The sequence below is a fragment of the Haemorhous mexicanus genome, chromosome 6, assembly GCF_027477595.1.
Source record: "Haemorhous mexicanus isolate bHaeMex1 chromosome 6, bHaeMex1.pri, whole genome shotgun sequence".
Taxonomy (NCBI): Eukaryota; Metazoa; Chordata; class Aves; order Passeriformes; family Fringillidae; genus Haemorhous; species Haemorhous mexicanus.
In genome coordinates, this window is record NC_082346.1 from 19,696,615 (window position 1) to 19,723,315 (window position 26,701).

Consider the following 26,701-nt stretch of genomic DNA (forward strand, 5'->3'; position numbering starts at 1 on the left):
TTCTACTCTCTTCCATGTCACATTTATGGAGAGTTCTGAAGGTTCTATTTTAAACATTACTAACAAGTCTCATTGCTTAAGTATGTGCCAAAATAGTACAGCTTCCCCCAGTCCCAAGCAAACATCCGAACAAGAGCAGAAGGAAATGTCACATGTTCTGTTATCTTTATTGCAATACACAATCATTTCTTTTAACTCAGCTCATTTTCAAATGCTTTTGGGAACATTTGCAAGTGCTGCAAATCAAGTCAGCAGAAACAGGAAGGATTCACTATACATGTCAGCAGGTTTTGAGCACAGTGGGCATTTCAAAGGCTACTTGCTTTTCCTGAAAAATTTATTTGTTACTTGGCTAAGAAAGAAATTATTAACAGCTGATTAAAAATGAGTACTATTAAGAAATAATTACTATTTCCAAATTTCTGTGTATCGCCTCCCTAGCATTTGAACACAGAAGTTTTGGTTTTCCTCACTCATACATAACAACCACACAGCCCTCCAAAAATAAATAAGGCAAGAAAGTATTTTGAGACCTTTTGGTTCTCAGGCAGCAGCTTCCAGCTCTAGACTGGAACATAAGTTAATGAACAGCACCTGCTTTTCAATCTAACTCAGTGTACTTAAAAGCCAGCGTGATGTTCTGTTATTGAGCCTGCTACCAGCAAGAGGGGTCAGGAAAACAGTTTAGTCCTTGAGATGTTCACTGGGGGTAGATAAGGAAGCCTGACAAGTCTAATCTCACTAGCTTTCACATGGCCTTAAAATCTTAGCTTTTAAAACCACAATAATGGCTTTTGCAAACAGAATGCACAACACTGTTTCTTTGCTTCCTTCCTACACTGACCTCTCTTCATGCAGTTGGCAGCAATCCAGGGATACTGTATCAGAAGGCCACTACTAGCTTAGAGGCTGAGAGAACTGAATTTGAGTTTTATGAATGTAGCTACACTTTGAGACAAGATCTGTATTTCTGTAGGGGTGACAGTCCAAGCCCTCTACATCAAATGCTGAATAATTGTGCCAAATACCCCATACAAATCCATAAACTAGTATTTATTTACCATACTACTAACACCAGAAAAAGGATCAGCCCTACAACTCATACTTGTCATATTTGAAGCCTGATTTTACTTCCAACAATTCCATCTGTCACTGAAGACGCTTTATGATCTTACAGTGTGATTGCCTTCACACATGATCAAAGACAGTGTGACCATGCAGGCCCATCTTAAATATAAAGCCTATGCTTTCACAGCCTGCCAGGAAAGCAATTTACTGAGGTCACAGTTACACAGCTTCAGTTTAAAACAGGTATTTAGAGCCTTATCTTCCTCCAAAGGGTTACCATGTATTTTGGGAAAATAGAGATAATTTGTTCAAATATGGCAACCATTTGGGCACTTCTGCACAAGCTGAAAAGAAGATACACAAGCATGTCTGAAATCTAGCAGCCACTCTTGTAACACAAACCCTATTAAGCAATCAGAACAAAAGTAAATTCTAATACCAGAGCAGGAAAAAAAGAACAAGTCTGAATCAGGCAGAGAACAGTTCCTCTGACCGCGGAAACAGCTTACAGATTTGTGGGCAGCTTCATTAATACACAAATTCTGGTTTGAGAGAGCAAAGTGACACAACAATTTAATAAACTGGATATTTTTTCACTCCCAAAGCAGTTACTGCTCCGATGCTGAGACTTCCAGTTTGGTTCAAGCATGGGAGCAAAATCAGCTTACAGTCTGAATGTGTAAAACAAAAGGAATAGCATCTCGGCACAGTTTACTCCTACAGCTTCTCCTTTATCACACTGCTGCAGTTTCTCTCTAGTACATTCTTATCTCAGTTAATGCAGAAGCATTTAAAGCAACTGTCAAGGACACAGTGACCTCAGCAATGGAGCTTCCTCATGTTTAGACAAGAGACACAGTAACCTTAAGTACAGAGAGATTCTAAATTCCTTCTGAGCTTGGTGCAAAAAGCTGGATTAGAATCCAAAGTCATAGCACAAATTCCATCAGTTGAAGGAAAGTATTGCTTGTGCAGAGATGTGAAACCTTATCCCAACCTGTTAAATACAAGGGTACTTTCAACACCCAGTTACACAAACATAAGGCAGGCATCAGGCTTGACAGCTACTTGCATGCTAAAACAAAGGAAGAAATATTGAGGCTCAGTCTGCACCAGTGTAAGAATACACCTTGCAAGTTACACAGGACGGGCATCCAGGTAATGCAACAGCATGTGCTGAAGGCCCAGAGGTAGACCAGACTCCTACACCAGTGTCATGCAAGAACTGCTCTGTCAAAAGGTCTTGTTTCTCAGACCTTTCCCTGATTATAGCCATGCAGCCAGTCCAAAAGCTGCATCTTTGGCCAGGAATTCACCACAGTTATTTAACAAGGGACTTAATCTTAAATTCATAATCACACATTTGTCTTAATCCAAACTATTTAAAAACATTTTAGGGTCAGAGCTGCATGACAAGAGACTAGGCTAAACTGAGTAATCTCCACTTAAACCAAAAATAAAATGCATATGAAGGTCTCTTAATTTTTATATAAATGTTCTGCAAGGAAGAACCACACAGCATGAAGTCCATGCGGGACTCCTGCAGCAGAATGATAACAAAGCTATCAGCTCCTCACACTCTCAAGGCCTCAAAGAGTTACACAACAAGTTGTCTAAACACAACTTTTTCCAAATTGTGACATATATGTTTTCGCTCAGGCTTCATCAAGTTATTGTCTTCAGGTAATTAAAATTTTCCACTCAAAATCCATACAGATTTAGTAATAAACCATAAAGAAGATCAGCTACAAGAAAGTTTAGCCATCTTCCACTCAAGCTACTGAATGAGCATATACTGACCTTTATTCAAAACTATTTAAATAGTGCTTAAAGGATGATACACAAGGTATGCAGGCTAAAAATATGACAAGACTTTGTTGAAAGCACCTCTATTCTTTGATCACTGCCTGATTTATGGTCCTACATAGCCAGAGATTCCAATGATAATTTCTCCCGATTCACAAGTAAGCAGAGAAGAATTAACTGTTCATGTACTTTTACCTATTTTTCTAAGAGAAAAATGTAAACAAAGAGGCATGTGATGGCTTTTAATTTTGAATAATTTCTTGAGTGTCTTACACTGTGGTTAACTCTTCCCTTCTAAACTGTTGATGACACTCAGGTTTTTAAGAGACATGCTACTTAAAATGTAGCCACAGATCATACAAAGTTCAGGAAAGTTATTTTTTAATGCATTGAGTATTCCAAACAGATATGCTACTCTAAGCCAGTATAGCCAATTCATTTGTGGTAAATTAATTACTACAAATCCAGCAGATTCTGAAGGCACAAACAGGATCTCCACATTGCAAACCTTATCTAACTACACACACTGCCCAGTAACTAAACAAAAAACTTGCTGCAGCCACTACTGTTATAATTCAATTTCAAAACGTCCCACCTACCCCTCAGAATCTTTAAACTTTGAAACCACATACACAACTTGAATATAGCTAACAGCATGAGTTCTACTTTGTGTTGTTTAAAAGTTAATTGCTGCCTCTTGAAATTAGTTGCTTCATATCCTTTGTTTCATATGAATAATTTGTACTGCTGTTGCTTGTGATCAAGATGTATCGCTTCAGCAACTACACATTTTAATTTAATTCAGCTAGAAGACATCCTAACCCATTACTTCCATAAAGGGCTCGGGGCTGAAGAGGGAGGAAGGAAGAAAAGTTTAAACAGATGCTGTTTTACTGGAAATAATCATATCCACCCATCTTACTTCAAACTATTCACAGCCTCGCAGCTTTCTGGAAACAAACAAGCTGAGCAGTCACGTGGTTAGGAGGGCAAGTATTAGAAACGGTTTGTGACCAGTAGCCCAATTCTTTGATAGAGGAGGGAGTTTGCCTCTGTTATGGCCAAGAATAACAGGACTGTCAGAAGGTTCTACAGTTAAGAGAACATTTTCAACAGTAAGTCAAACAGACTGCTCCAGCATTTTGCTTGAGTCAGCACTTGACAAAAGATGTCCAAGCATGTAAAAGCAAAACCCCATAAAAGAAAGTCATATGGAAATATATATAGTACAGTATGATCAAGTCACTTACCTTTAAATTTAGACCGAATGTTTGCTAGTTCTTTATTTATCCTCTTTATCTCTGCCTCTTTACTTTTGCCTGAAATGAAAAGAACATGTATCAGGACAGAATGCTTTGAACATCCCTCTGCCACCCAAAGCATCTTTTCACCCAAACAGAAACATACATTTGTGAACGTACAAACCACAGGAAGAGTTATAACTCTCCATTTCCATCATTAGAACTAAAGGCAAACAGAGGTAACTTAAGCATCACTTTGTACAGGAATTTGAGAAGCTCTAAGGACCTCCCTGTTTCAAGAAGCTTTGCAGACTTTAGACAGTGTCACTTGCATATAACCTGAGATGCCACAGCTACTGACTTTCAGAAATGCTCCAGTTTTTCTGTTCCTGAAACTGCCCAGAGAAAAGTGAATTTTGCTTCCTATGTGATTACTAAGTTGACAGTGCTTTGAAGAAGTGAGTCTCCTAAGCACAATCTTATAAACAAGCAGCTCAGGTTACTCCTCACCTTAAGGCCAAGCCAATTTATTATTTCTCTGTTGAATGGTCATCCAGTTCAACAGCTTTAAAAACATTTTTAACAGACTGAAGAGGAAACACAGCAAAAAACTCTCAAGGAGTCCAAAGACTCAAGACCTCACACAGTTAGGATACAAGTTCAGACTTTTAATGTACCTCATGAAAGTAATTTGAAAACCAGAAATATTTAAAATTTGCACTTTATTAGATGACTTGGCAATCTTATGCTTCTCAGCACCATCAGTATTTCATATCAACTTTTGATTCCAAGAATAGGTATTGAGATTTCTAGATTTCTAGTACCAATTCAAGTTACATAGAGAAACAGCTGCAGTTAAAATTCTGATAATGCAAACTTATTCAAGTAATATTTGCATTGTCCAAACCAAAACAGCTTATTACTCTTTAGCATTTTAGTTTCTGGTGACTGAGATTGTACAGACATCTGGATCCATTGTCTTCTACATGAGTAGAGGCACAGAAGGGTAAAACAGCCACCTCAGGCATTGTGATCAGCTGCCTGTCATTCGAGGGAAGCAAGTGAAGTACACTTCCACAATGCAGATCTGACCATTTATTTCTGCAGTTAATTCAGACCTGTACCTATTCAAAATTTCAACAAGTCTAAAACTTTTGTCCATTTTCCAAAAGTTTCAAGCAGTTTCAAGTGTTCCAAACATCAACTAGCAGCAGAAAATGACAGCTTCCTTCCCTCTCCAAGACATATATTTGCTACAAGGTTATGAGTAAAAGTCTCCTAGTCCTGACTGAAAATGGCCCAACCTTATGAGTCGTGGGGATCACATGCCCTGCGTTCACACCACACACTTCCAACACCACTGGGATCACAGCTACAGCTATGAATGTGCAAGTAGGGGATGTGACAAGGCTTGAAGAGCGGATCATGAGCAGAGCATTCCAAAGCACCTCCAATCTCACCCCGTTCTTCAACAGAAACATCTCAAGTATTTAAATATCCCACTACATTTGCATATCGAAAAGCCTGTGTCATCCTAGGATTGTTAATCCTCCCTTTACTATTCCTTTGGAGAATTTACAGCAGGCACTATAAAAGGTGACTAAGTAACTCAAGGAAACAAGTGCCTTAGGATAGTTAAAGAGCCAAGTATAAAGGAATCCCTTGCCAAGTACAAATGAATCTAGATTTTGTAATTTCTTGAATTAAGACTCAAAAAATAAACTGAAGTTAGGCACTTCTGAAACCAACTCCTGCATAAGATGCAGAAACTGGATTTGTATTGATCTGCCTCTAACAGTGGCCACAAGAGAACAGCCACAGAGCAGCCACAGCACAATGTACAAACAGAAATGTTAGGCCCACTATAGAAGCAACTACTTCAGTTTGCCTTGTCCTTTTAATAAAACACCTACAGACCTCACATACTCACTTCAAATACAATTTTTCAATTCTACAACAGTGTTTTGTAAGCTGCTCAAAAGACTTAAGTTCAGGGTGCCTTGGCAGGCACTCCACAGGACAAAAAAAACCCCACAACTTCAGAGCTCAATAATTTACAATACCCGTTCCAAAACAAATTGTAGTTGCTATCTGTATGCACCTTGATTTCCAGATAAAGCAGAAGATAATGTCCACAATTTTAATTTGACCTAGAAATTCCAATTAACTTCTAGAATGACAAAGCTAGAGAACACAGTATAGTTCCCTCCATTTATAAAAATGCACCTGCTAGAATTACAGTCTAACAAGTTTTCACTAATATATTATGCAACACATGAGTTTTGTTCCAATTTAACTTGTCAATCTAGAGAAAGCTGGTTTTAAAGAAGTAACACTATTTATTGTGTAAATGAGCAGCAAGTCGTACAATCTAAGACCTGAAGTGTCTTCCTTTATAGATTTTAGATTTATCTTGATTGGATTATTTGTCCTGCTGTGTGCTCAGCAGAGATTTGAGTATCTCTGCTGAGCACACAGCAGAGATACTCAAATGTTTGCTTCCAGGGCACTTGCCAGCATTAGGAGTTCATTACTACACTGAAGCAAGTCGTTTGCTCTGGGGTCCCAGCCTCTGAGAACAGGGGCCACAGTAACACAACCCGAAAGGGTGCAAATGTTTATGGAAATAAACAACACTCCAATTTGGTAAGGTATTTCTCTTTAAAGACTTGAAAACACTTCCCTTATTTTCAGCCATACATCTGCCTCTGAAGAAAAATTTCATCTCCTAAAGCTATTAGTTTATTTTCCCTTTTACCATGGGAAGAGCACATCTCATTAAGACATAACCACAGAGTCTAGAGATTTTGTACTTCATTTACATTAACAGGGCAGAGAATATAGAGCTCAGTCTGGGACACTGCTAGCCTGAGTAGGATACCGAGTTTTTAAATTTAGAAACTAGGTCTTTACTCTGTATCTTTAACCTATGTAACCTATGTTTGTAAGGGAAGTGAATTGCAATATTTACTTTGAATTATTAGCAATTCTTTCTCTAACCTCAGCAAGTGTGGTAATAATCACAATTTTAAAATGTTAAAAATAGGGTGAGGAAAGGGAAACAGTAATACATATCAGCTAGCTTTTCTTAACCCATGATGAAATCAAGGCCATCTTTTTACTTTTTTAAAACCACCAAAACCTCCAGGCAAACCTTTCAAGCAGCATTATTTACCTGCTACACTCACAGATTATCAGTTACTGCTAGAAATTGGGTTCTTTGTGTCCTATGCAAGCAACAGAGCATTAAGCAAAGCCTGACTAAAATACTTCAGGAATTTGTGAAGTCAGCACCTTTCACAGAAATAGTCTGCAGGCTCAGCAACACAAACATGGAAATCCCACCCCCATGCACACGGCTGTAGCAGTGAGATGACAGGAACACCCAGAGTCACATCTGAAGGTTTATCATCACAAAATTTTAAATCTTGCTTAGCACATGAACAAAAGTATTTTTCAAATAATTCCTTCAGGTTGTTCTAGTCTGAAAGCAGTATATGATCTCATCCAGACTATGACCAAACATAAACAGCATAGCAATTAGCAGGGGATAAAAAGTCTAACTCATATATTGGAGTTCACATTAAACAATTAAGTTTCCACCTTATTACTAATTACAGTCTATGCAAGCCTGAAATTGTAGTCTTAAAGAACAGCACCAGCACACCAAGTGTTAAATGTCACTGCAGGCAGTCACACAATGGTGAGGACAAATGACAAGTTAAAACCAGGCTGAAGCATCTAACCCCCAAATTTCCTCAACTCCAGCAGCTTACATTGTATGGTAACCTTACTCAAACACGATTAACTGCTTATATGAGAGGATGACAAAGCAAAACAAAACCGCACAGTGGAAGGCAACTTCCATTATAAAGGACAAAAGAAAACAGAAGTATCATAAAACAAGGACCAGTTTCTAGCTAGATCTTCTGTCCCACTAAGTGTGGAAGGACACTGTTAAAATGTGCTTGATTAACTGAAGTTTTCATCACATTACTCTGACTTGCCAACATTCACTGAATAATTTCTATACGCATATTTTATTTTTACCATCACTAGAAACACTCAAGTAGTCTTTAGGACAGTAAAAAGAAAGATGATGACAGCTGAAGGAGTGCTATGCTGCAGGAATAAAGGCTAACATTTCAGAGCTAACAAAGGCAATTGATCTGCCACACTTTCAGGCTCTTACCCAGCCCCCAGTCTCATGAAATTATCAGAGCTGTATACCAAAAAAATGTTCTGTAACCACACATCCAGCTTGGAGAGGCTTTAATAAAGGTCATGTCATATATACAGACTGCTGGGTAGGACAGTGGTTAAGCCAGAGCACAAGAAGATTATGTTCCATATGAGTTCAGGCCATATCCTTCTCACTTTTCCCTTACTCAGACTTACCAATTTAACAGACAATCATTAAATATCTGTAATAAGTTATTCAAAGAAGTGACTGCAAGTCAGTAAGCTTTGGTTGCTGTTTTGCAGTAAAGACATGTAGTGTTTGTAGCCTTACAGCCCTCCTGTACAAGTGCTGCTTATCTCCAAGATGGGTACTGAGCACACAGGTACCAGCCACAACACAGTCCAAGGTGCTTATGGGTGATTACTTCATATTTGGCAGTTTGTCAGACTTCAGACTCCATCATGCTGCCTACTGCCTTCATTAGAGAAGGTAAATTTAGTCTGTAGAGCAGTATTATCTTTAATTATCATCTTGTTTAACAAAGACTGGTAGGGAACATCGTAAGTCATGCAGCTCATCAAAGAACCAACTACTATTCTTGTATTTCCCAGTAATCCAGGCTACAGTCAGCACTCCAGTACTGCACAAATACACCTCCATTCCTCTGCATTACAACCTAAAGAATGAGAAAATAGAGGTTACAGGAAAGGGGTTTGTTGAGTCCATTCATTTGAAAATAACACCTGACATATCTTAATAGTAACCTCGCAGCAGGGTTGCAAGGTTAAGTAAGTGCTTCAAGGTTAGAATTAGTGGGTTGCTTTGGCTCACTCAGACAGTGACCTGCACCATCAGGATTAACTTGTTGCTATACTAACTGCAGATTGTTAAAGACAAGTTTGAGGCATACAACCCCGCTGTGCTAACCAGAACTGCTACTAGTTCTTAACTTTCATACAAACCACCTGATATATTTCTGACCAAGCCTACACATTTATCTCCCAAAGGAAGAGAGAAGCATTTTTTCTATCAGCAGCTACACAAATACTGAGCAGAGTAGATTTCCAAAGGCAAGACCTTGAGACACAGGCATACTGTCAACATTTAAAGCAACAAATAAATGAATCACTTCACAAAAGTTTGGATGTTCCCAGTACTCCTCTGGCTCCAATCTGCTTAAGGCCAGCAGTCAGTGTAATTGAGCCCAGCCAATAAGTCATTATGAATTTACATACAGGTGAGAACTCATACACTCTTAGCCTTAGTTGCCCTACGGCCATCTGACAATTTATGATTACAGATGCAGAACTACTGGCATGAACTATAAAGCAGAGGATAAGAGCTCTGTTTGCACAAGGAAAAAGCCAGCCTCAATTCTGTCATGCTTCTTGAAGGCCAGCAGTAGTGTAGGTGACTTTTTGTGGCTCTATCATAGGTCTAATATAATATGAACTATATTCACATTCAATTATCAAACAGACCTTGAAGAGAGAGGACAAGTCTACTTTTCTGTTTAGGAAAGAAAATACAAATTCTACCAATGTTAAGAGCAGGAACTTCTCTGAATTCCTTAATGGCTAGGAAAACTTACTTAGGAAGAACTTACACAGTTCTCACACAAAAGATAAATTCTCAATTTCAAAGGTGATGTTAGACATCTTCCCTGAGAGCTGTCATTGTTTTCCAAACATAAGAATGTTTCTGGTTATGTTTTCCTTAGCCTCTTCATTAGGAACATCCAAGCTGATTGGCCACTTCAGCAGGAGAGACAGCACAGCCAAACTGCTACCCAGCTTCCCTTGAGCAAAACATTGATAGTTTGAGAGTCAGTTTGATTCAAGGCTATGCTTCTTAAGAGACAGCTACAGACAGTTCCTAAACACTGCTCTCATCCTGGCACACACATTTCTGCTACTACCTTGTATTGCTGCAGGTCAGTTTGGGAGCCTAACAACCAAAAGCAAGATGGCAATGTCTAGGCTCAGGCTAGGGCTAAGGCTAAATCATGTCAGGTTTACCTCAAGTGATAATGTGCCAGCAGAAGACATGACCAGGTATAGAACAAGTTCACCCATTCAGTGTCTAAACACACTTCAGCTGGCATAAATCAATCAAATGACCCACTTGCCTTTTCTATTGCTAAAACAGCCAGCAAGCATGATGCAAAGACTACACTGCATTCTTGAACCCTGCTGTCAGGGAACAGAGAAAGAAACTGGTTGAAAGACAGGGAAAATCAAAACAAATAATAGTGTCTCCACTGTAAAAATGGTAGAGATAGAGGAAAATATGCATGTAAAGGTAATCAGTGCCTCCATTTTTGCCTCTGTGAAAGAGCTTTTTTACTTGCGCATATCAGTAAATTAAACCATTACTTTTACCTGCCAGCAGGACAGATACTCATGTTACAGCTCTAGAGGATAGATTAGCCATTTGCTATGCAGATCATGATCTTCATGAAGTAAACCACCAAATCCATCCTCCAGCTCTCCCTAATCTCTCAGCTGGCTCTTTAGCACAGCAGGGAAGAGGGCAAAAGAAAGGCAAACATGCATGGCAATACATTAGAACGGTCTGCTTTCCCACCCTCACATTGCCAGTCTGTCTACAGAAATTCCTTCATTTGGTTAAACTATCTAGGCTACTACAATAGAGGTGAAAGCTTCAGCTCCACCTGAGTCTGAAGGAGCTTGTTGGTGCAATTGTCTACAAACTCTCTGCATAACTAATCCAGAGAGACTACAATGAAATACTGAACACCTTTACAAAACAAAACCAAGTTAGTTAGTATGGCTTCACTTTTGTTCACAAATCAACTTGTTCAAGTCTGCAGAACAAGAAGCTTTTTGTTTACTGATGTGCTAACATCCTGTTATGAACAAAAACAGGAGCGCAGGCTGTCCGTCCTTCCACAAGATCTGTTTGATCAGAAGAAAAGAAATGCCTGTCATGTTGAAGATCACAAACGGCACAAAGGCAGTTTAGGAGTGCTGTGTCTTGGGACATCCTGCTGTGATTAGATATCTGAAGACAGAGACCAGTGACCTACTGATATTTTAGAACTTTATGCAGAGTACATTTTTTAATATTCTGCACAGTAAGTGAACTACTATCCAAAGAACTGACTTCTTCCTCCACTACCTCACTAGAGATTTGCCCCTGTAACAACACTTCTCAGGAAACAGAAGGGAGTCATAGGCTTTACTGTAATCCACTAATCCATTAATTCCTTGTCCTCATAAGAGAAGAGAAATAAGAACACAAAAGCAGCTTTCCAGTCCAGATGTAATAACTGCAACAATGTAATACAAGTTTAATGATTTCAGGTGCTTACCATGGCTATTTTTTTCTAACTAAGCACCACAAGTTAACAGAAAATTTGAGAAGTAACCGGGTAACAGCATCTAGCTTAAGACCAGATCTTTCCCTAGAATAACTGAAAGCGTACTGGAAGTTCATATCCAAGTGACTTTATGACTTACAGAACATCTATCTGGCAGTTTAGGTGGCAAAACTACATTGACTCCCATCAAAAGAGAAGCTTTAAGAGAAGAAGATACGCAAACAGCAAGTGCAGGGTTTAGGCTTGTACACAAAGCAGCTCTTCCTCCTTCCTTGACTGAGCAGCATCCAAGCAGTCACTTCCTTGACCAGTCTTTTCACACTGTAGAGCTACACTCCCTTCAACAAGATAAGGCAGTATCTGCACTGATTTACTGCAAGTCACTGTGCACTCTCTCCTACCTTAGTTCATGTTCAAATAGAACAACTATTTGAGGCCTATCCTAGCTTAGCTATCACTTCTAAACTACTGTTTCAGGGACCTTAAAATACTTTTGAACCCATTAATTAATGCAGATATGTAATAGTCTCTGCAATAGTCCTTAATTTCCTCTTATCAGTCCTTGTGGGCAGTCTTTATCCTAAGGATTTCAAATTAAGCAGTCCAAGGTATCTAATAGGGAGGTTGGATGTCACATGAAAGATTCTAGCTCTTTACTATCTCTCCTCCATTACTCTCCTCTAAGCCAAACATGCACAAATTAAACAAGCATTAAAAACAAAAACAAAAAAAAAAACCCTAAGAAAAAAATTCCAGCCCCTTATAGCTCTTTGAAATGACCAGGAGCAAGCCAAGACAGAGAAGCCATGGGAAGAACAGTTTTGTTTTAGAGATCCTCCTCAGACTAATCTCATGCTAATTGTGTTTTCCTTAAAGCACTCTCCTGCAAATAGTAGCAAGTGATGCAAGACTTGGTGCTTATTATAGCAGGTTTTTAGAGCCTGTTTTTTCAGGCCAGAAACCGACCATATTAGACATGCTGCCACAGCCTTGAAGAAGCAACAGGAGAGCAAACCAAGATGTTTTGCCTTCAATTTCTTTAAAAAGGTAAGTAATCTAAGAATACCTGCAAAAAGTCTCGGAATGTCTAGAGAAGTATTTAAAGTCCTGCTTTAACACTACATGCAATGCAAACAAGAACTCACACCTCAGAAGAGCAATGCAGTAGCTTTAGCCTACACAGTGACAGCTTATTACTGACATATAATAATTACTTACAGGTAACTAAATCCAGCTGTATGTGCTCAACTCGCTCTATGTGAAGTTTGTTTCACTGAGTGGCTGTTCTCACAGAGAAAAATAACTCTATACATACCCATGTAGTCATTTAATCCATGTACTTGACCCTTCTACCAACACCTGCAATGCACTTCCATAACCTATGGAATAACCTACCATCCATTCAAACAGGTGATCATCATATGATGAATTTAATGAACCATCTTTTTTCAATCCCCACTTGCTGATCTGTAACCTGATGCACCAGTCCCAATGCAGTGAAGCAAAGACACATTTTGGGTTCAGGTTCAGGACACTATCCCTTGTCCAGTACAATGAAAATTTAATGCATTAAGTTCTATGAGAAGAGATAGACCTTTGTCTATTATATTTGCTGCACTTTATCTAAGGAAAAAATTTGGCCTGGGGAAAAAGAAACAGTAACTTGGAAGAAAACATAGAAAGAAACATTTGGAGAACAAACTCAGGAATCCTTCCTCCATCTCTCCAACTTCTGGGGCAAAACTGAAAAGTTAAGATAATTACCCAGCCCTCCAAGCCTGTGACAAAAGCAGCTTTTGCCTCTGTGTAGACACATCTCATCAACCTAAGAGGAACTGCAGGGGGTTACCAGTAATACACTTAATACTGTAATAGAAACAATTTCTACATTACAGGCTGCAAATGAAAGGAGAAAAGCAAGCTTTCCTGGTTTTCAGGGTAGATAGCAGAGAGCACTGTTGCTGCAGCAGAATAGGTTGAGTGACGAATAACTTAAAAGTATTTCATTGTGAGATAAGCATAAAGCTGTACTCAAAAAAATGAAAACAGACTCCTGATGATCTGTCTGTCAGCTAAGACAGCTGGAGAGTTTATAAAGCACCATCTTGCATAAGCCAATTGCTTCAGCAGCTCTGCAGTACACACACAAGAAAAGACTTAATGTACTATTTAAGAATAAATATTTCTTACAGGAGTCCATATGCTTGTAACACATGCAGACCTTGTTAGGTTTCAGTTCATGCGGCACATAATCAATGCAGTGACAAGGACTCCTCCTGACCTGAACTGCTAAGTTTGGATAGCACTTCACCAAACCACAGGGTTCAGAACTCTCACCTCCACTCCACCACAGTCTTTTGTACAGCACAGCCACATCTAACCATTTTCTCAGTCACACCAACCAAACACTCATTAACTGGGCTATCCTAATCAAGTACAGCAGTTTGGCTTTCAACTGTGTAGTTTTCTTGTCTCTTCTCTGGTGTCTATGAAAGATAAGCTAAAAACCTACTTACTGTAGTAATTCATATATGTTACAAAACAATCCAAATGAACAAGTCTCCAGAAAAGTTCATGCATCTGCTGGCAAATTGACAGACATCTAAAAGGGTTATTTTCTATAAAATATTTTTATCTGCCATCTGCACTAGGACCTCCATATGCAAAATGCAGAGCCTACAATAAGAAACTGCCCTAAAACAAAATTCTGGAGAGCTATGAGGAACTGCAGGATAATTCATTTTCTTGTATTATCATACTTTGAAAATTCACTTGATCTTTGTATGAATAAAGAACAATTCATTTTGAAAGAAGACACTCAATATGACAGCTTCAGAGAGACTAGAGCAAAGTCAAAGTGCTAAGAAGCCTCTCTTAGCCTTGAAATATTTTACAATTGCCGCTGCAAGTACTATTCCAACTGTTTTTAATGAAAAACATCACAGACTTTTGAGAAATCAGAGTACTTTAAAATAGTCTGCTTTAAAAAGTACATCTGACATAGAAGTATTTAAGACAAAAATCAAGAAGTTTAAGATAAACCATGTGCCAAAAATATGTCTAAACAACACAGAAGTGACAACCAAGCTTTTTAGTATTAAAGACAGGCTGGTAGTGCGAGCTGCTTGTTCACAATCAGCTACAGTTGTAAACACTGAAAACTGCTATCAAGTAAGACTTATGTGAAGCCTGTAACAGACTGGTATAAAGATAGGCAAGACAGGCATCACTCCCAAATCAGTAATATATCCAACCTGTAAGAGAATTCTATATTATTTAGTGCTGCAGACATTGTAAATACAATGTCCAAAAAAAAAATCTTGATGTAAGTAGATCAAGCATTTCCAAATGTAAACAGTCAAAATTTACATAAGTACCCCACAGAAGTTTAGGTTACTTGAATTATTTGAAATCACATGCTGTGCATCCATCCAAGCACAGTCAGCACACAACTGCATTTTCATTTTTCAGCAAGATCTAGAATGTAGAATCCTTATCTGTGCATACACCCCCCCCCACCCCATATACACCATGTTTCACAATTACTCATAATCTGGAAAGGCTATTGGCAAACTAAAAGTGCCAAGCCCTTGTGGCAGTTTTCAAAATAGATACAGGAGTCCAGCAAAGCCAAAATTTGGATTGAAATTAAGAATACCAGCAGAACTTTCCATGTCACTGCAGCTATCAGATATTTAGTCCAATTTTAAGGCTAGAAATAGAGGTCAAGAGCTGCACATGGTCTAGCTTCCCTCCCTTCTCGGAAAAGGAAGACTTGTTTTCTTTGCTTAGTCAAAAGATGCTGCTCACCTTAACAGGTGCTACTTTTTGTTCTTGACCACATCTAGCTCCTCACTGAAGAGGCAAAGAGGGAGCTTTAGCCAACAGCAGTACCTGCAAAGCCCAGAGTCTCCAGAGTACTTCTGTGAATACTCCAGGAAGCACTTTTGTGAATCTTACTCTGTGGACACTAGCCCAGGGTTAGCTGGCAGCACTCAGAGCTCCACTAGAGGAAATGCTCAAATGCCATTCACAGCTATTTGGAAGCTTCATACATCACCTACTAGTGGGAATACCAGCTCTTCTGCAGTTGTTTAGAAGATGCTGCTACTTTTTTCATTATGAAGACAAGAAAGATACACAAGTAATTACAGCCCCCAAACATCTGTCTGGACAGAGACAAAACATTTGAGATATACTACTTCTCGTTTGAAGAGTCAAAGTGTTAACAGTCTATTTGTATCACTTCTTTGTGTATCCTGCACATAACTAGAGCATGAAAGGTTTGATGTCTCATCTGGACCAAGGAAGCTTCAGCTCTGTTCCCACACTGCCTCGTGGGGAAATAAGTACCTAATTTGTTATATCCTACCACGTTACATTTCGTTTTTTCACACCCCTGAACACATGCTACAAACCTAAGAGCCCAAATGTTTCTCTTGTATTTACTTCCAGCGAATTCCACTGAAAACAAGCGTGGACAAATTTAACCAACTTCAAGACATGAAACATCAATTCATACTGTTTCTAGCTAAATGAACGAAAACAATTATTAAAAAAATCATTGTGAATTATATCGGGTAGATACAACAGCTTAACAAGTCTTTACTGCTATGACACCAAGTGGACCAATGTTACACACACAGCTTGCACAGAACACCAGGACACTGGAAAATGCTCAATAAATAGCAAGGCCAACTAGACAAAGCACAAGAGCATTTGTGTAACCTGGAAATGTTACACTACACATTTTATAAGCCATCTTGTACACACACCAGAGTGACATCTAAAGCAACCTAAGGACCTGCAAGTCCGTTTTTCTTTTTCAAAACCACCTCATTCAAACAGCTTCTGCTCTAAGGAAGATTATCAACCTTGAATTTGTTCACGTGTCTCAATGTCCAAATCACCTGATTATAAAAACACTGCATTTAAATGCTCTCATTTTACCAGTATAATTTCTTTGCCAGGTTTTTTTATTAGAAGTCATCTATATGAAGTCTTTCAAGCCAGTGTGATTAAATAATCCCAACGCAAGCCCAGTCAGAACAACATAATTTGCACTAAAAAATTCTCCAAACCTGTTTATATCTTTGGAGAGAAAACCTTACTGCCATTCCTCCATTGCTTTTAAAATAGCCTCAAGTGATCTACAGAGACACACAGGTGGACTAAATAGAACTGTTTCATCACACCAACCACAGCGACCTTAGCCCTTCCCCAGGCAATTCCTGCCACATCATACACTTAGATCTCTAACTCTGATTAATATTAAACTATTGTATGAAATTCTCGGACAAAAAGGAAGACTGAGCACTGAGGTGTGCCCCCACACATACCCCTTCCCCCCACACCAAGCAGCAGCAGATTTGTACTCCTCCTCTTACACTGCACACTCACAGACACGCTCCCCCACATCTCTCGGGGGAGGAGGGGGGCACTTACTCGCATCTCCTTCCATCCCACTTTTAATAACACCGATTCCCAAGCGCTGATTTCCATCAAAGCAGAATCTTAAAGCAAATTTAAGCCAAGCCTAGGCATACGCACTGAGGGCCCTGCTCTCAGGCGCCTACAGAGGCCTGTTTTCCATCAGTGACGTGATGAACCGAGAGCCGCTCAGGGATCTGGAAGGAGCCCAGGACGCCTCTCCCTGCCCCGCCGCACACCCACCCGAGCCCGGCACCGCTCGGGCGCATCGCGAACAACGGCGGCACCGAGCCCCCCGCACCCCCTCGGCCGGGGCGGCCACCGCGACACTCAAGGACAGACGAGAAGGGTGACTGGGGCGGTGAGGGGGGAGGGAAATACCCCAACCCACCCACCCAAAACGCACAAACCCATGGGCAAATGCTTGATGCTGCCCCCCCCCCCTCCCTGCCGCGCCGCCCTCCCGAACACGTCGCCATTTCGTGAGACAGGAGCGCTCCGAGCTGCCCGCTGCAGGGATCAGGGGCAAGAGGGAAGCACTGAGAAGGGGATCGAGGGATGAAACCCCGGCCCCACGGGGCACCAGCCCATGGCGACGGCCGGCGCGGCCCAGCCCAGGCCCCGGCCCCGGCGCCACTCACAGTTGCGGATATCGGAGATGAAGACCGCCAGGCCTCGCATGCCATCGCCCTTCGACACCGCAGGCATCGTGGCGCACGATTACGGCCGCCCTGGGACGCGACACGCCGAACCCCCGCAGCCGCCGCCCGCTCTCCCCGCGGGCTGCTTCAGGCCGCTCCGCCGCCGCCGCCTCCGCAGCGCGCAGGCGCCGCCGGGGCTCCCGCGCCCCCGCAGCTGCCGAGCGGGCGCTGCTCGGGCGCCACCTGGCGTGCGGAGGCGGGAGCGCCGCGGGTGCGCCGGGCCCTCTGCGCCTCCCGGTGCCGCAGCCGCGGCGGGCGCGGTCCCCGCCCGTCCCCTGGGATGTGCCCCGAGATGTGCCCCAGCTCCCGGGCATCCCCCGTGTGACCCAAAAGGACTGGCTAGCTGGAGGCTGGGCCCCGGGAATCGGCCGTGCCGCTGCTGGGACGCGATTTCCAGTCACCGCCCGTGAGGGCGGACGGGCCCGGGCCGAGGTGAGGAGGCGGCAGGACGGCGTCAGCCGCTGTGTTCGTGGGTGAAATCACTGCACGCTCCCTGCTCAGGAACAGGCTAATCCCTTCCTCTCATCGTAACCCTAATGGCCAGAAGTTTGATGATTTTTGAAGGTGAAATACCAGGCTTTTCAGGCATATCAGAGGATGTAACTGTTAAGGGAGGAGAGGGACGGCCGATCAAGATACCGGAAAATTTCACTTCGTCAGTTAAGCTTTGAGCAGACTATTGATCTGGAATCTTATTTTTCAAATGTGAAGAGCAAGGTACAGACTCTCAGTGGTATAGTCCGTAACAACATGCTTTCCACAGGGTGGACTGCAGGAGGCTGTGCCTTGGTCCTCCTCCTCAAAAGTGCACGGGAGCTACTGCACGTACCGTGCATAGTCCCTGTGAGCATTGACAAGGCCGGAGGCTGCTGCGTGCAGCTCCATCCTTGGGCACATCCCCTTTGTGAGCCCGCCATCGGTTGCGTGAGTGGCGCAGTTGCTCTGTGTTCATGTAGCAATTCCCACTGCCTGACTCCCTGGGCATGCAGGCGTGCAAACCCAGGGCCACATGTTCCTCCTGATGGCTGTACACATGCCGAACGACACAGTCCCACACCACATCTACTGCCGAGACTGAAAATTTCAAGGTTAAAGTGTCTTAAACATGCCAAAGAGGTGGGACTGTGCAGAGCATTTAATATCTTAGCTGAAAATAGGTTCAAATGGTCTCCAAACTGGCCTAGACTGCATAGCCAAAAGTGTGCTGGGGCCAGTCATGATGCAAGGGATTAGTATGCTTAGTGGAGAATAATGACTTGTAGAATCATGGGGCTTAGGGCTATTGGAGATCAATCAGTCATTTCACCTCTATTTCAGCAAACTTTAAGCCATTTCATTTCATTTGTCAGGGGGTTTTTTTGGTTTGTTTTTGTTTTTGTTTTTGTTTTTGTTTTTTTTAACCCCAGTGAACTCAGCCCAATATCTAGCTTTTAGCTATGGTCTATCTTCCAGAAAGGTACTGAGTCTCACTCTGATATAACCAAATTCACTGTTGCCCTGGATAGTTTGCTCCCATGGTTAATCTCCTTGTTTACAGCTTGCATCTTGTTTAGATTCATCAAGCTCCAGTACCTTTAATTTCATGATACATTTTTCTCTCATAAAGATCTACATAATACTTGATGCCATCTGTCTGACAGTGGCTGTATACCTCAAGGGTCTGTTCTGGGTGTTTTCAGAATACATTGTTACATGAGTACTTTTTAGTTGTGTAAGTATCTTCGAGAAAGGCAGGATGACAGCATATGGTAGTCATGCAATTATCCCTTTGTCCCTGGATCCATTTTGTAGACCAAGTGCAACTACAGGCAGTCGTGCACAAATAGTCTATTATTCAACTCAGATTATTTGTAGGCTTTCATGAAGAACACTCTCCCTTTTCACAGTTTTACAAATAGATTTTGATGCTTAATAATAATTTCCATGCACCTTTGAAGATGAAAACTTCCCATGCCACCAAATGAGGCTTTTTCTGTGATCAGAAAAAAAAGAAATCTTTTTTGAGCTAGCCAAAATGTTGAGCTAATTTCTACTAAGAGCACAGTGACACCTAAAGGCTCAGTCTATCAGTCCTGTCTGGCTGTATTCCTGTCAATACTGCAAGTCATGCAGGTATCCAGCTGCCTTTTCAGCAGTGGCTTAAATACTGCCAGCAGAATAGCTGTGGCAGTACCAAGTTAAGCATGGGCTGCAAATTCTTCTTGAGAACTGGGAAAATATCCAAGTGGTTAACACATGTGGATGACTCTAGTTTTGCCTCATACAGCTAAATTTGAAGGGGCTCAGCATGCAGTACACATACCCTGATTATTTTATGTCAACCTCTTTTGACTGGCTTTGGAGGCTTCACTATGTTCACCCTGCTGTCTTTTTGCCTCAACAAAGGCATGTGCAATCAGGACAAATATGTAGGCATGTCTGTCCTTCCTGCCTCATAACTTAGAACTTAGTAGTGCATTTCAGATGTCTTGGTAAGGACAAGGTAGAAATTTTATGTGAATTATAGGTATCCAGAGGAAAGAGAGTTTGTAATGGTCTCTAGATGCATCCTGGCTGAAAGAAACATTGTAATGTGAACTGAACTGTTACTCGGCACAGAGCTTACACCAGGTACAACCCTTTGCAAACACATTGAGTTGGTAATTCTGTAAAACTTTGGTTTGAGCCTAACATTTATTAAGCACCAGGCTGCCTATAAAAAAAAACCAAAACATAAGTGGTTCTCTCTATCCCAAGATGTTATGATTATTTAAGACATTTATAATTACTGTAAAATTAGCATAAAAGGGGAGGTCGTACCAAGAAATATTTTCCTATTACATAAAACATTTGGCATCACATTTGTTTGCCAACAAATCCACAATGTTTTTCCCCCCCTTCCCATTTTATATGGGAGTTACTTTAATTTTTTTTTTCAGTATTTCAGTGGTCTTTGGTACAAAAGCTTTAATAATGGCACTGACCTTCATAAAACTATCACCATTCATCTGAGTGTTTTCAGCTGGTGAGGATCCAGTTGTGGGAACTACAAAAAAGGAATTGTTCCTTTTCTTTTGTTACTTCTCTCGCATTTGTCTCACAGTTATTGTTTTCTTCTGCTCCTCATGATCATTCCAGCCATTACTGGAACCAAAAAGAACTCAGGATTAAAGAGAATTCCTGGTTCCACCATGCACACACAACCATGTTTCTGTACTTGACATTGAACATTCCCTATCCCTTAACAGAGAGCACAATGCCTTCTGCCATGCCAGAATATCAGATGGGCTGCTTTCAACACTAGAAAACACTAAGTTAGGCTACATGAAACTCTAAATTTACAGAAATTTGGGATGGATCTGGGCATAGAAGACCATGCATCTGCTTCACTGACAAGACTTTTGTTCAGAGGAAAAATATTTCCATTTTTCTTTTCAGTGCTGAAGAATGCTTATGAAGATCTTCATTACATAAGAGGGAATGAAAGAAGAGGGCAGTTCAGCAGAATAAGGCAACCTTCCAGTCCAGCTTCTAGGAGGTTGCACCAAATTGTAACCAAGAGAAAGCAGGCCACAGGAAGGCTTCTGTTGGGAAGTGCACTGATAGGATATTCTGGCCTTGCCTCTACATCATGATATAACACATCCATTTTTTATCATGTCTTTTGATAGGGTATTTAGTCCCTGCAAGCAGCCTGTGAAATAACAGGGTTATACCAAAACTTCTGCTGCAGTAAATAGTGGTAACATAAGCCATGCTGCACGCAAACACACAAACTATAGAAGGTCAAAGCAGAAGAAAATAAAAAAACCCTTAATTATAAACACAGTCTTTTATTTTAAAGCCTGTTAAAAGCCATCTGAGATTTGACCCCTCCTTCCTGCACACCCAGAGTCAGCAGTACTGCCTGCAGACTCTCCACAGCCTTATCTATATGATCATTTTGCCTCCAGGTCAGTGTGTGCATTTTGGCCCAAGCTCCTGATTTACCTGCCCTACTTCTCAGAATCACAAAAACATTTTGTTTAGAAAAGATCTTGGAGATCATCAAGTCCAACCTGTGATCAAACATCACTATGTCAACTAGTCCATGGCTCTTAAGTTTTTCTTAGACACCTCCTGGGATGGTGACTCTGCCACATACCTGGACAGCCCCTCCCAATGTCTAAACACCTTCTGTCAAGGAATTCCTCCCGGTTGGACCTCCAGGTCCAACCTGAACCTCCCCTGACACAGCTTAAGGCCATTTCCTCTTGAGTTACCGGCGGCCTGTGAGAAGAGGCTGATCCCAACCCGGCTACATCCTATTTTGGGGCAGTGAGCAATAAGGTCACCCCTGAACTTCCTCCTCTCCAGGCTAGACCTGGAGCTGGATCAATTTGCTATAGCTTGGGCTAAACCAAAAGGCTCTTTATGGGAATTTAGGATGACACCATTATTAACTTTTCCTTTTTTTCAGCTACTGATGAGCCCCAAAGCACCGCGTCTCGGGTCCGGCCGGGCCGGGCCAGGCCAGCCCGGCCCAGCCCAGTGCCGGCTCTGTCGGTGGGGCCCGGCCGGGATGTGCCGCCGCTGGGCCGGCCCGGAGCGCCGGGGAGCCGCAGCCGCTGCCTCTCCCGCCCCGCCATGTTGGCGCAGCCCGGCGCCCTCCCGCCGCCCCGGCGCTGCCCGGAGCCGGCGGGGCGGGGCGCTGCCGCTCGCCCACACTTCCGCGGCGGCGGCGGGCGGTACGTGGTGTCCGCGGCCCGCAGGGCTAGGAAGGGACGGAGAGCGGGGAAAGGGCGGGGGTGAGGCCGCGCTCCGGCGGGGCGGGGGCCGGCCCCGCCGCGGTGGGGGTGACGCGGCAGCCCGGGGAAGCCGGGGCTGCCCCGCGGCTCCGAGCTCGGGGGCGGCCGCAGCGGCGCTGTCGCCATAGCCGGCGTGCGGCTCCCTGGTATCTCGAGAGTCGGGCTAACGTGGGAGGGAATTCTGAACGTCAAAGTGGAGCACTTTACAAGAGGGGAGGGTTTAATGTTTACACAGGTTAGAAACGGATTTATTTTTGGGTAGTTGCACTTCACTCTTCACTCCCCAGTATAGCTTTCATTTAAAAACGCATCAGCAGTATGTTTCCTGGCCTTCCTTTGCTAAGTGGTGCAGGGTTCTCTCTGCAAATGTAGTTAGAATCTAGTTTCTTATTTATGAATAGACTATAAACATTGACTCAGTGTTGTGTACCATCCATTTAGTTTCTTTGCTTGCTTATTTCGGACAGCCTAAATCTGTGCTAGCTTTACTCGCTTTTTAAAATTAAGATAAATTTAAATCAGCTTTTCAAAAGTGTGTTACCTCATGTGGAGGCGGGGTTAAGCAGCATTTGTGACCTGGCTAGGAGCGAAACTTGGGCTTCAGATCAGTTTGTCAGATGATGTTTTAAGCTTTAAGTTGTCCATAGTATCAGTTGGACAAGGACACAGAGGCAATTCTCTCAATTCTGTTTGCATTTTGCAGTGACAGAGGAGATAGACAAAGAGTGCCAAACTCAGATAGTTCTTCTGAGTTCAGCTAATTTGAGAAGTGTTAAAAATTGGCAGAGTTCGTAGAAGAAAAGTTTGATGAGGATTTAGTTTTGTGAAGATTGCAAAATGCATGCTTATTTTTTCCATAAAGAGCATTTAAAGTTTGACCACTTCATCTTCTGTGTTACAGTGATCCTATCTAATTTTCATTGATGTTGTTAAAGAACAAACTATTAAAATAAGTGTCTAACCAAGAGTTTATACTGGACTGTCAGTAGCAGAAGCCAATTTGCCACAGGCTCAGTGCTTCTTATAAATCTAGGAGTGGATGTTGACTTAATAATTGACAGATGGATACGATCCTGTCAAGGAACTGAGCACATTTTGATGTCTAATTAGAGTTCAGGCATGGTTTTTTAGGCTTCTGTTCTTCAGCTGTTAGATATTATCTTCTTTTCAGGGAAGTGATGCTGTTGTTAATTGTTTCTGAAAGTGAAATCAAACTCCTCCAAATCGATATGTACGAGTTTCTGGGAGAATTGATATCCTGTCCAAATAGTCAAGACTTGTATTGACTGTTCAGGCTCTCAATTGTTCCTCTCTGCAATAGTTTATAGATCTTGCCAAGCTAGATGGAACATAGGAGATACTATCAAAAGCAACCTGCTTTGTCTCATTTTTTAGAATGCGGAAAACAAGGAGGTTACCAGTGACCTTGAAGTCAAAGTAGAAGCATATGACCTTAATTATTCATAATAGGAATTTCAAGCTGTATAGCAATTCAGCTTTTACCACACTCCCTGGATCCAAGAAATATTAGAAGGCTTTCTGCTTTCATTTTGCAGTTTATAAAAGACTTGACTAAAATCTTCAAATAATTTTGTGCAGGAGGTTTTTGATGTTCTTTGGTGATACTGGCATTGTTGTTTTCAAGCACTTCTGCCATCATCCTTCTACTTTGTTGCCTAATCAAATATTCCTCTCTTTTCCTGCAGAATCTCTAAATCCTATAATAAATACCTCTGGTTTTTAAAATCTCGCTGCTAAGCCAGACACATCTAAATACTAGCAGGTTTGTTGAGTTGTTGATTTCATGTCTGTTTCATTGAGTACATTTCCATTGAAGCTTTAAGGTTCCTTCTGTCACAGTACTCAGAGGCTCAGTCTTGTGTTGTGGGATTCTGCACCTGATGTTTTGAAAGTTTGAAACAAAGTACTCAAACTTTGAGCAGCACTAATTATCAGTGCCAGTAGAACAAATCTAATAAATACCATTTATAGAAATGATCTTGTAGGTCTTCAAAATGAGTGGTAGAGTAATATAAAAAGCAAGATAGTTTTTAAAGTTCAACAAAAAATCAGAATACTGGAAAGAACCCATTTTCTTCTCCATCAGGATCTCATATTTATGAGAAGCAGCTTGATACAGATCTAGAGCCCTGGTTCCCCAAATGCCAAATATTTTTTTTTCCTGTTTTCTTCTTATTCACTACTGGGAGCTAGGCTAGGAAACCAGTGCAACTTTTAATTGGGGAGAGATTAGAAAACAAACTCTGGCTGTATTTGACTTTTTTTTTAAACTCTTCCTACAGATACAAGGTGTGATAGATGAACACACAACAGAACTGTTGGATACTAATTCTCAGTTCCTTTGTCTGGAGCTAGGACAAACTGTCAAAGTTATTCTTCTAGACAAAAAGGACTTGCCCACCTTTCATCCTCCTTTTATTTTCTTTCAATTTCTGTGTCAGTGACTTGGCAAGGAATTGAAAGCAAAGGTCTCACCTTTTACAGTAAAGGCACATAGCTGTAAGCATTTCACTATAATTCTTTTTATCTGTTAATTAATTTATGACACACTGACTAGGCTAGGTAGGAGCAGAAAAAAATGTTATCTCTTATTTGCTGTAGAAAAGGTAAGGTGGTACAATAATTGTTCTGTTCAGCAGACATTTATCTCAGTTTTAGCTGTAAACAGTTGTGCTTCTTTAGGGGGTTTCCTTAAAAAGGAAGCTGCAAGGGTCCAACCCACTTCATCTGTGATACAGCTACTAAAACAAGGGACAACAAAGGTGTTTGAGACTAGAGGTAATCTCTCACAATGCACTGCTTTTGTTGCCAGAGCAGAAGCACTGCCTTAATAAGTTTGATTCTAAATGGGAGAAGATAAGAAATTGTCTTGACTTTTTTTAGACAAGAAAACCAAATGAAACTGTTATATTCTTCTGTTCACAGAGATTTGAACCCTTATGTTTTCAGGAGAAGAGAAACTTGACACAGGGAAAAACACGATGCGGCTTCTCTGTGCTTCCCTTTCTCTTGCCATGGTATGCTGGCTAGCTGAAGGTACCCTGTCAAAAACAGATGCAAAGAAAGGTGCTACAAAAAAGCTGGAGGAAAAGGTAAGGAAAAGAACTGAAATTCTTGTCTTATCTAACATGTGTAGTGAATTAATTGAACTTTGGTAAATGGCCTCTACCTCTGTTAAAACAATGTTAATGCATTTCCGCTGAAGCTGATACTCACAGATAAAACTTGAAACTGTCCTTTCCTTCAGCTTTTCTATGTGTCACACACAGTTCACTTCTTGGAACATATTATGTAGACTTATTCAGCTTTATCCTCTATGCAAGTTGCAGAAACAGGAATTTTTTCTCCTCAGGGAACATGCTTCCATCCCTTTGGAAACCAGGGTGGGGAACAGTAGTTTGGGCCAAGAGCTCTACATCAATTACAGGTGGAACAGAGCCTTTCCAATGGTAAGGCTGTATCCTGATGAAAGAGTTTGAAGAGCCTCCTAATCAGTTGTTCTTTTGCAGGCAGAAATGATTCAGAGCCCTACAATAATCAGAGCAAGCACCGCCAGCATGCTGAAGTCTCTCTTCACTTGCTGAGCATGTTATTGTTTCCTGTCATTATGCATGTACATCTGTCACTGCTTGTATCACTTGCTCAACATCTACCAAATCTCATTTGCGGGTAGTGAGGGTAATACAAGGTGTTAAGGCAGGCCATATCCCTCAATTCCTCACAATGAATCAATAGATGGCTTCTGCATACTCACCTTGCACATCTTATTAGATCTTCTCGTTCTGTTTTTATCTGCTGGATCAGTTGAAGCATCTTCCCTAAAGAAGAGTGTTTAAAATCTTAACCTTCACAGTCCAGCATTCTCAGACTAAAATATATCCAGTTTAAAAGCTATCTTCAAATTCTTGGTTAAGAACTCCTAACCCCTTTTTATTATTTTGGGGGTAGCATGACAGAAAGCATTGATTAGAAAACAGAGCACCATCAGCTGTCATAAATTATAACATCTTGGGCTTTGGTTTTTGTTTATGTGTTTTTTACCCTCCAAACAAACTAAGTTTACTGATGATGACAAATAATTTCTGAGGACTTGTATGTTTCAGTTCTAAATCAAAGTGGTCTGCATCATTTAAAAGGAGTGC

At 41.4% G+C, this 26,701-nt stretch overlaps 2 protein-coding genes across 8 annotated transcripts in view; one reads left to right on the top strand and one right to left on the bottom strand.

The window, feature by feature from the left end:
• AP2A2 (adaptor related protein complex 2 subunit alpha 2) overlaps positions 1 to 17,895 on the bottom strand; it is a 42,854-nt gene extending 24,959 nt beyond the window's left edge. Inside the window, exons 1-2 of one of the 2 annotated variants that reach the window (XM_059849105.1) lie at positions 17,713 to 17,895; positions 4,125 to 4,193 (exon numbers count right to left, since the gene is read on the bottom strand). In XM_059849105.1, the coding sequence (XP_059705088.1) occupies positions 4,125 to 4,193; positions 17,713 to 17,779 (136 nt within the window). In that variant the 5' untranslated portion in view covers positions 17,780 to 17,895. The remainder of the gene's footprint in view (positions 1 to 4,124; positions 4,194 to 17,712) is intronic. The other variant, XM_059849104.1, reaches the window with a different exon arrangement.
• A 4,503-nt stretch (positions 17,896 to 22,398) lies between these two features.
• CHID1 (chitinase domain containing 1) overlaps positions 22,399 to 26,701 on the top strand; it is a 116,671-nt gene continuing 112,368 nt past the window's right edge. For 3 of the 6 annotated variants that reach the window (XR_009486901.1, XM_059849111.1, XM_059849106.1), the window contains exons 1-2: positions 24,245 to 24,321; positions 25,485 to 25,651. Coding sequence is in view for 5 of the 6 variants with exons in the window: in XM_059849111.1 (XP_059705094.1) it covers positions 25,499 to 25,651 (153 nt within the window). In the remaining variant the exon portion in view is untranslated. Of the gene's footprint in view, positions 22,479 to 24,244; positions 24,322 to 25,484; positions 25,652 to 26,701 lie in introns of those variants that run through there. The other 3 variants (XM_059849108.1, XM_059849110.1, XM_059849109.1) reach the window with 3 other exon arrangements.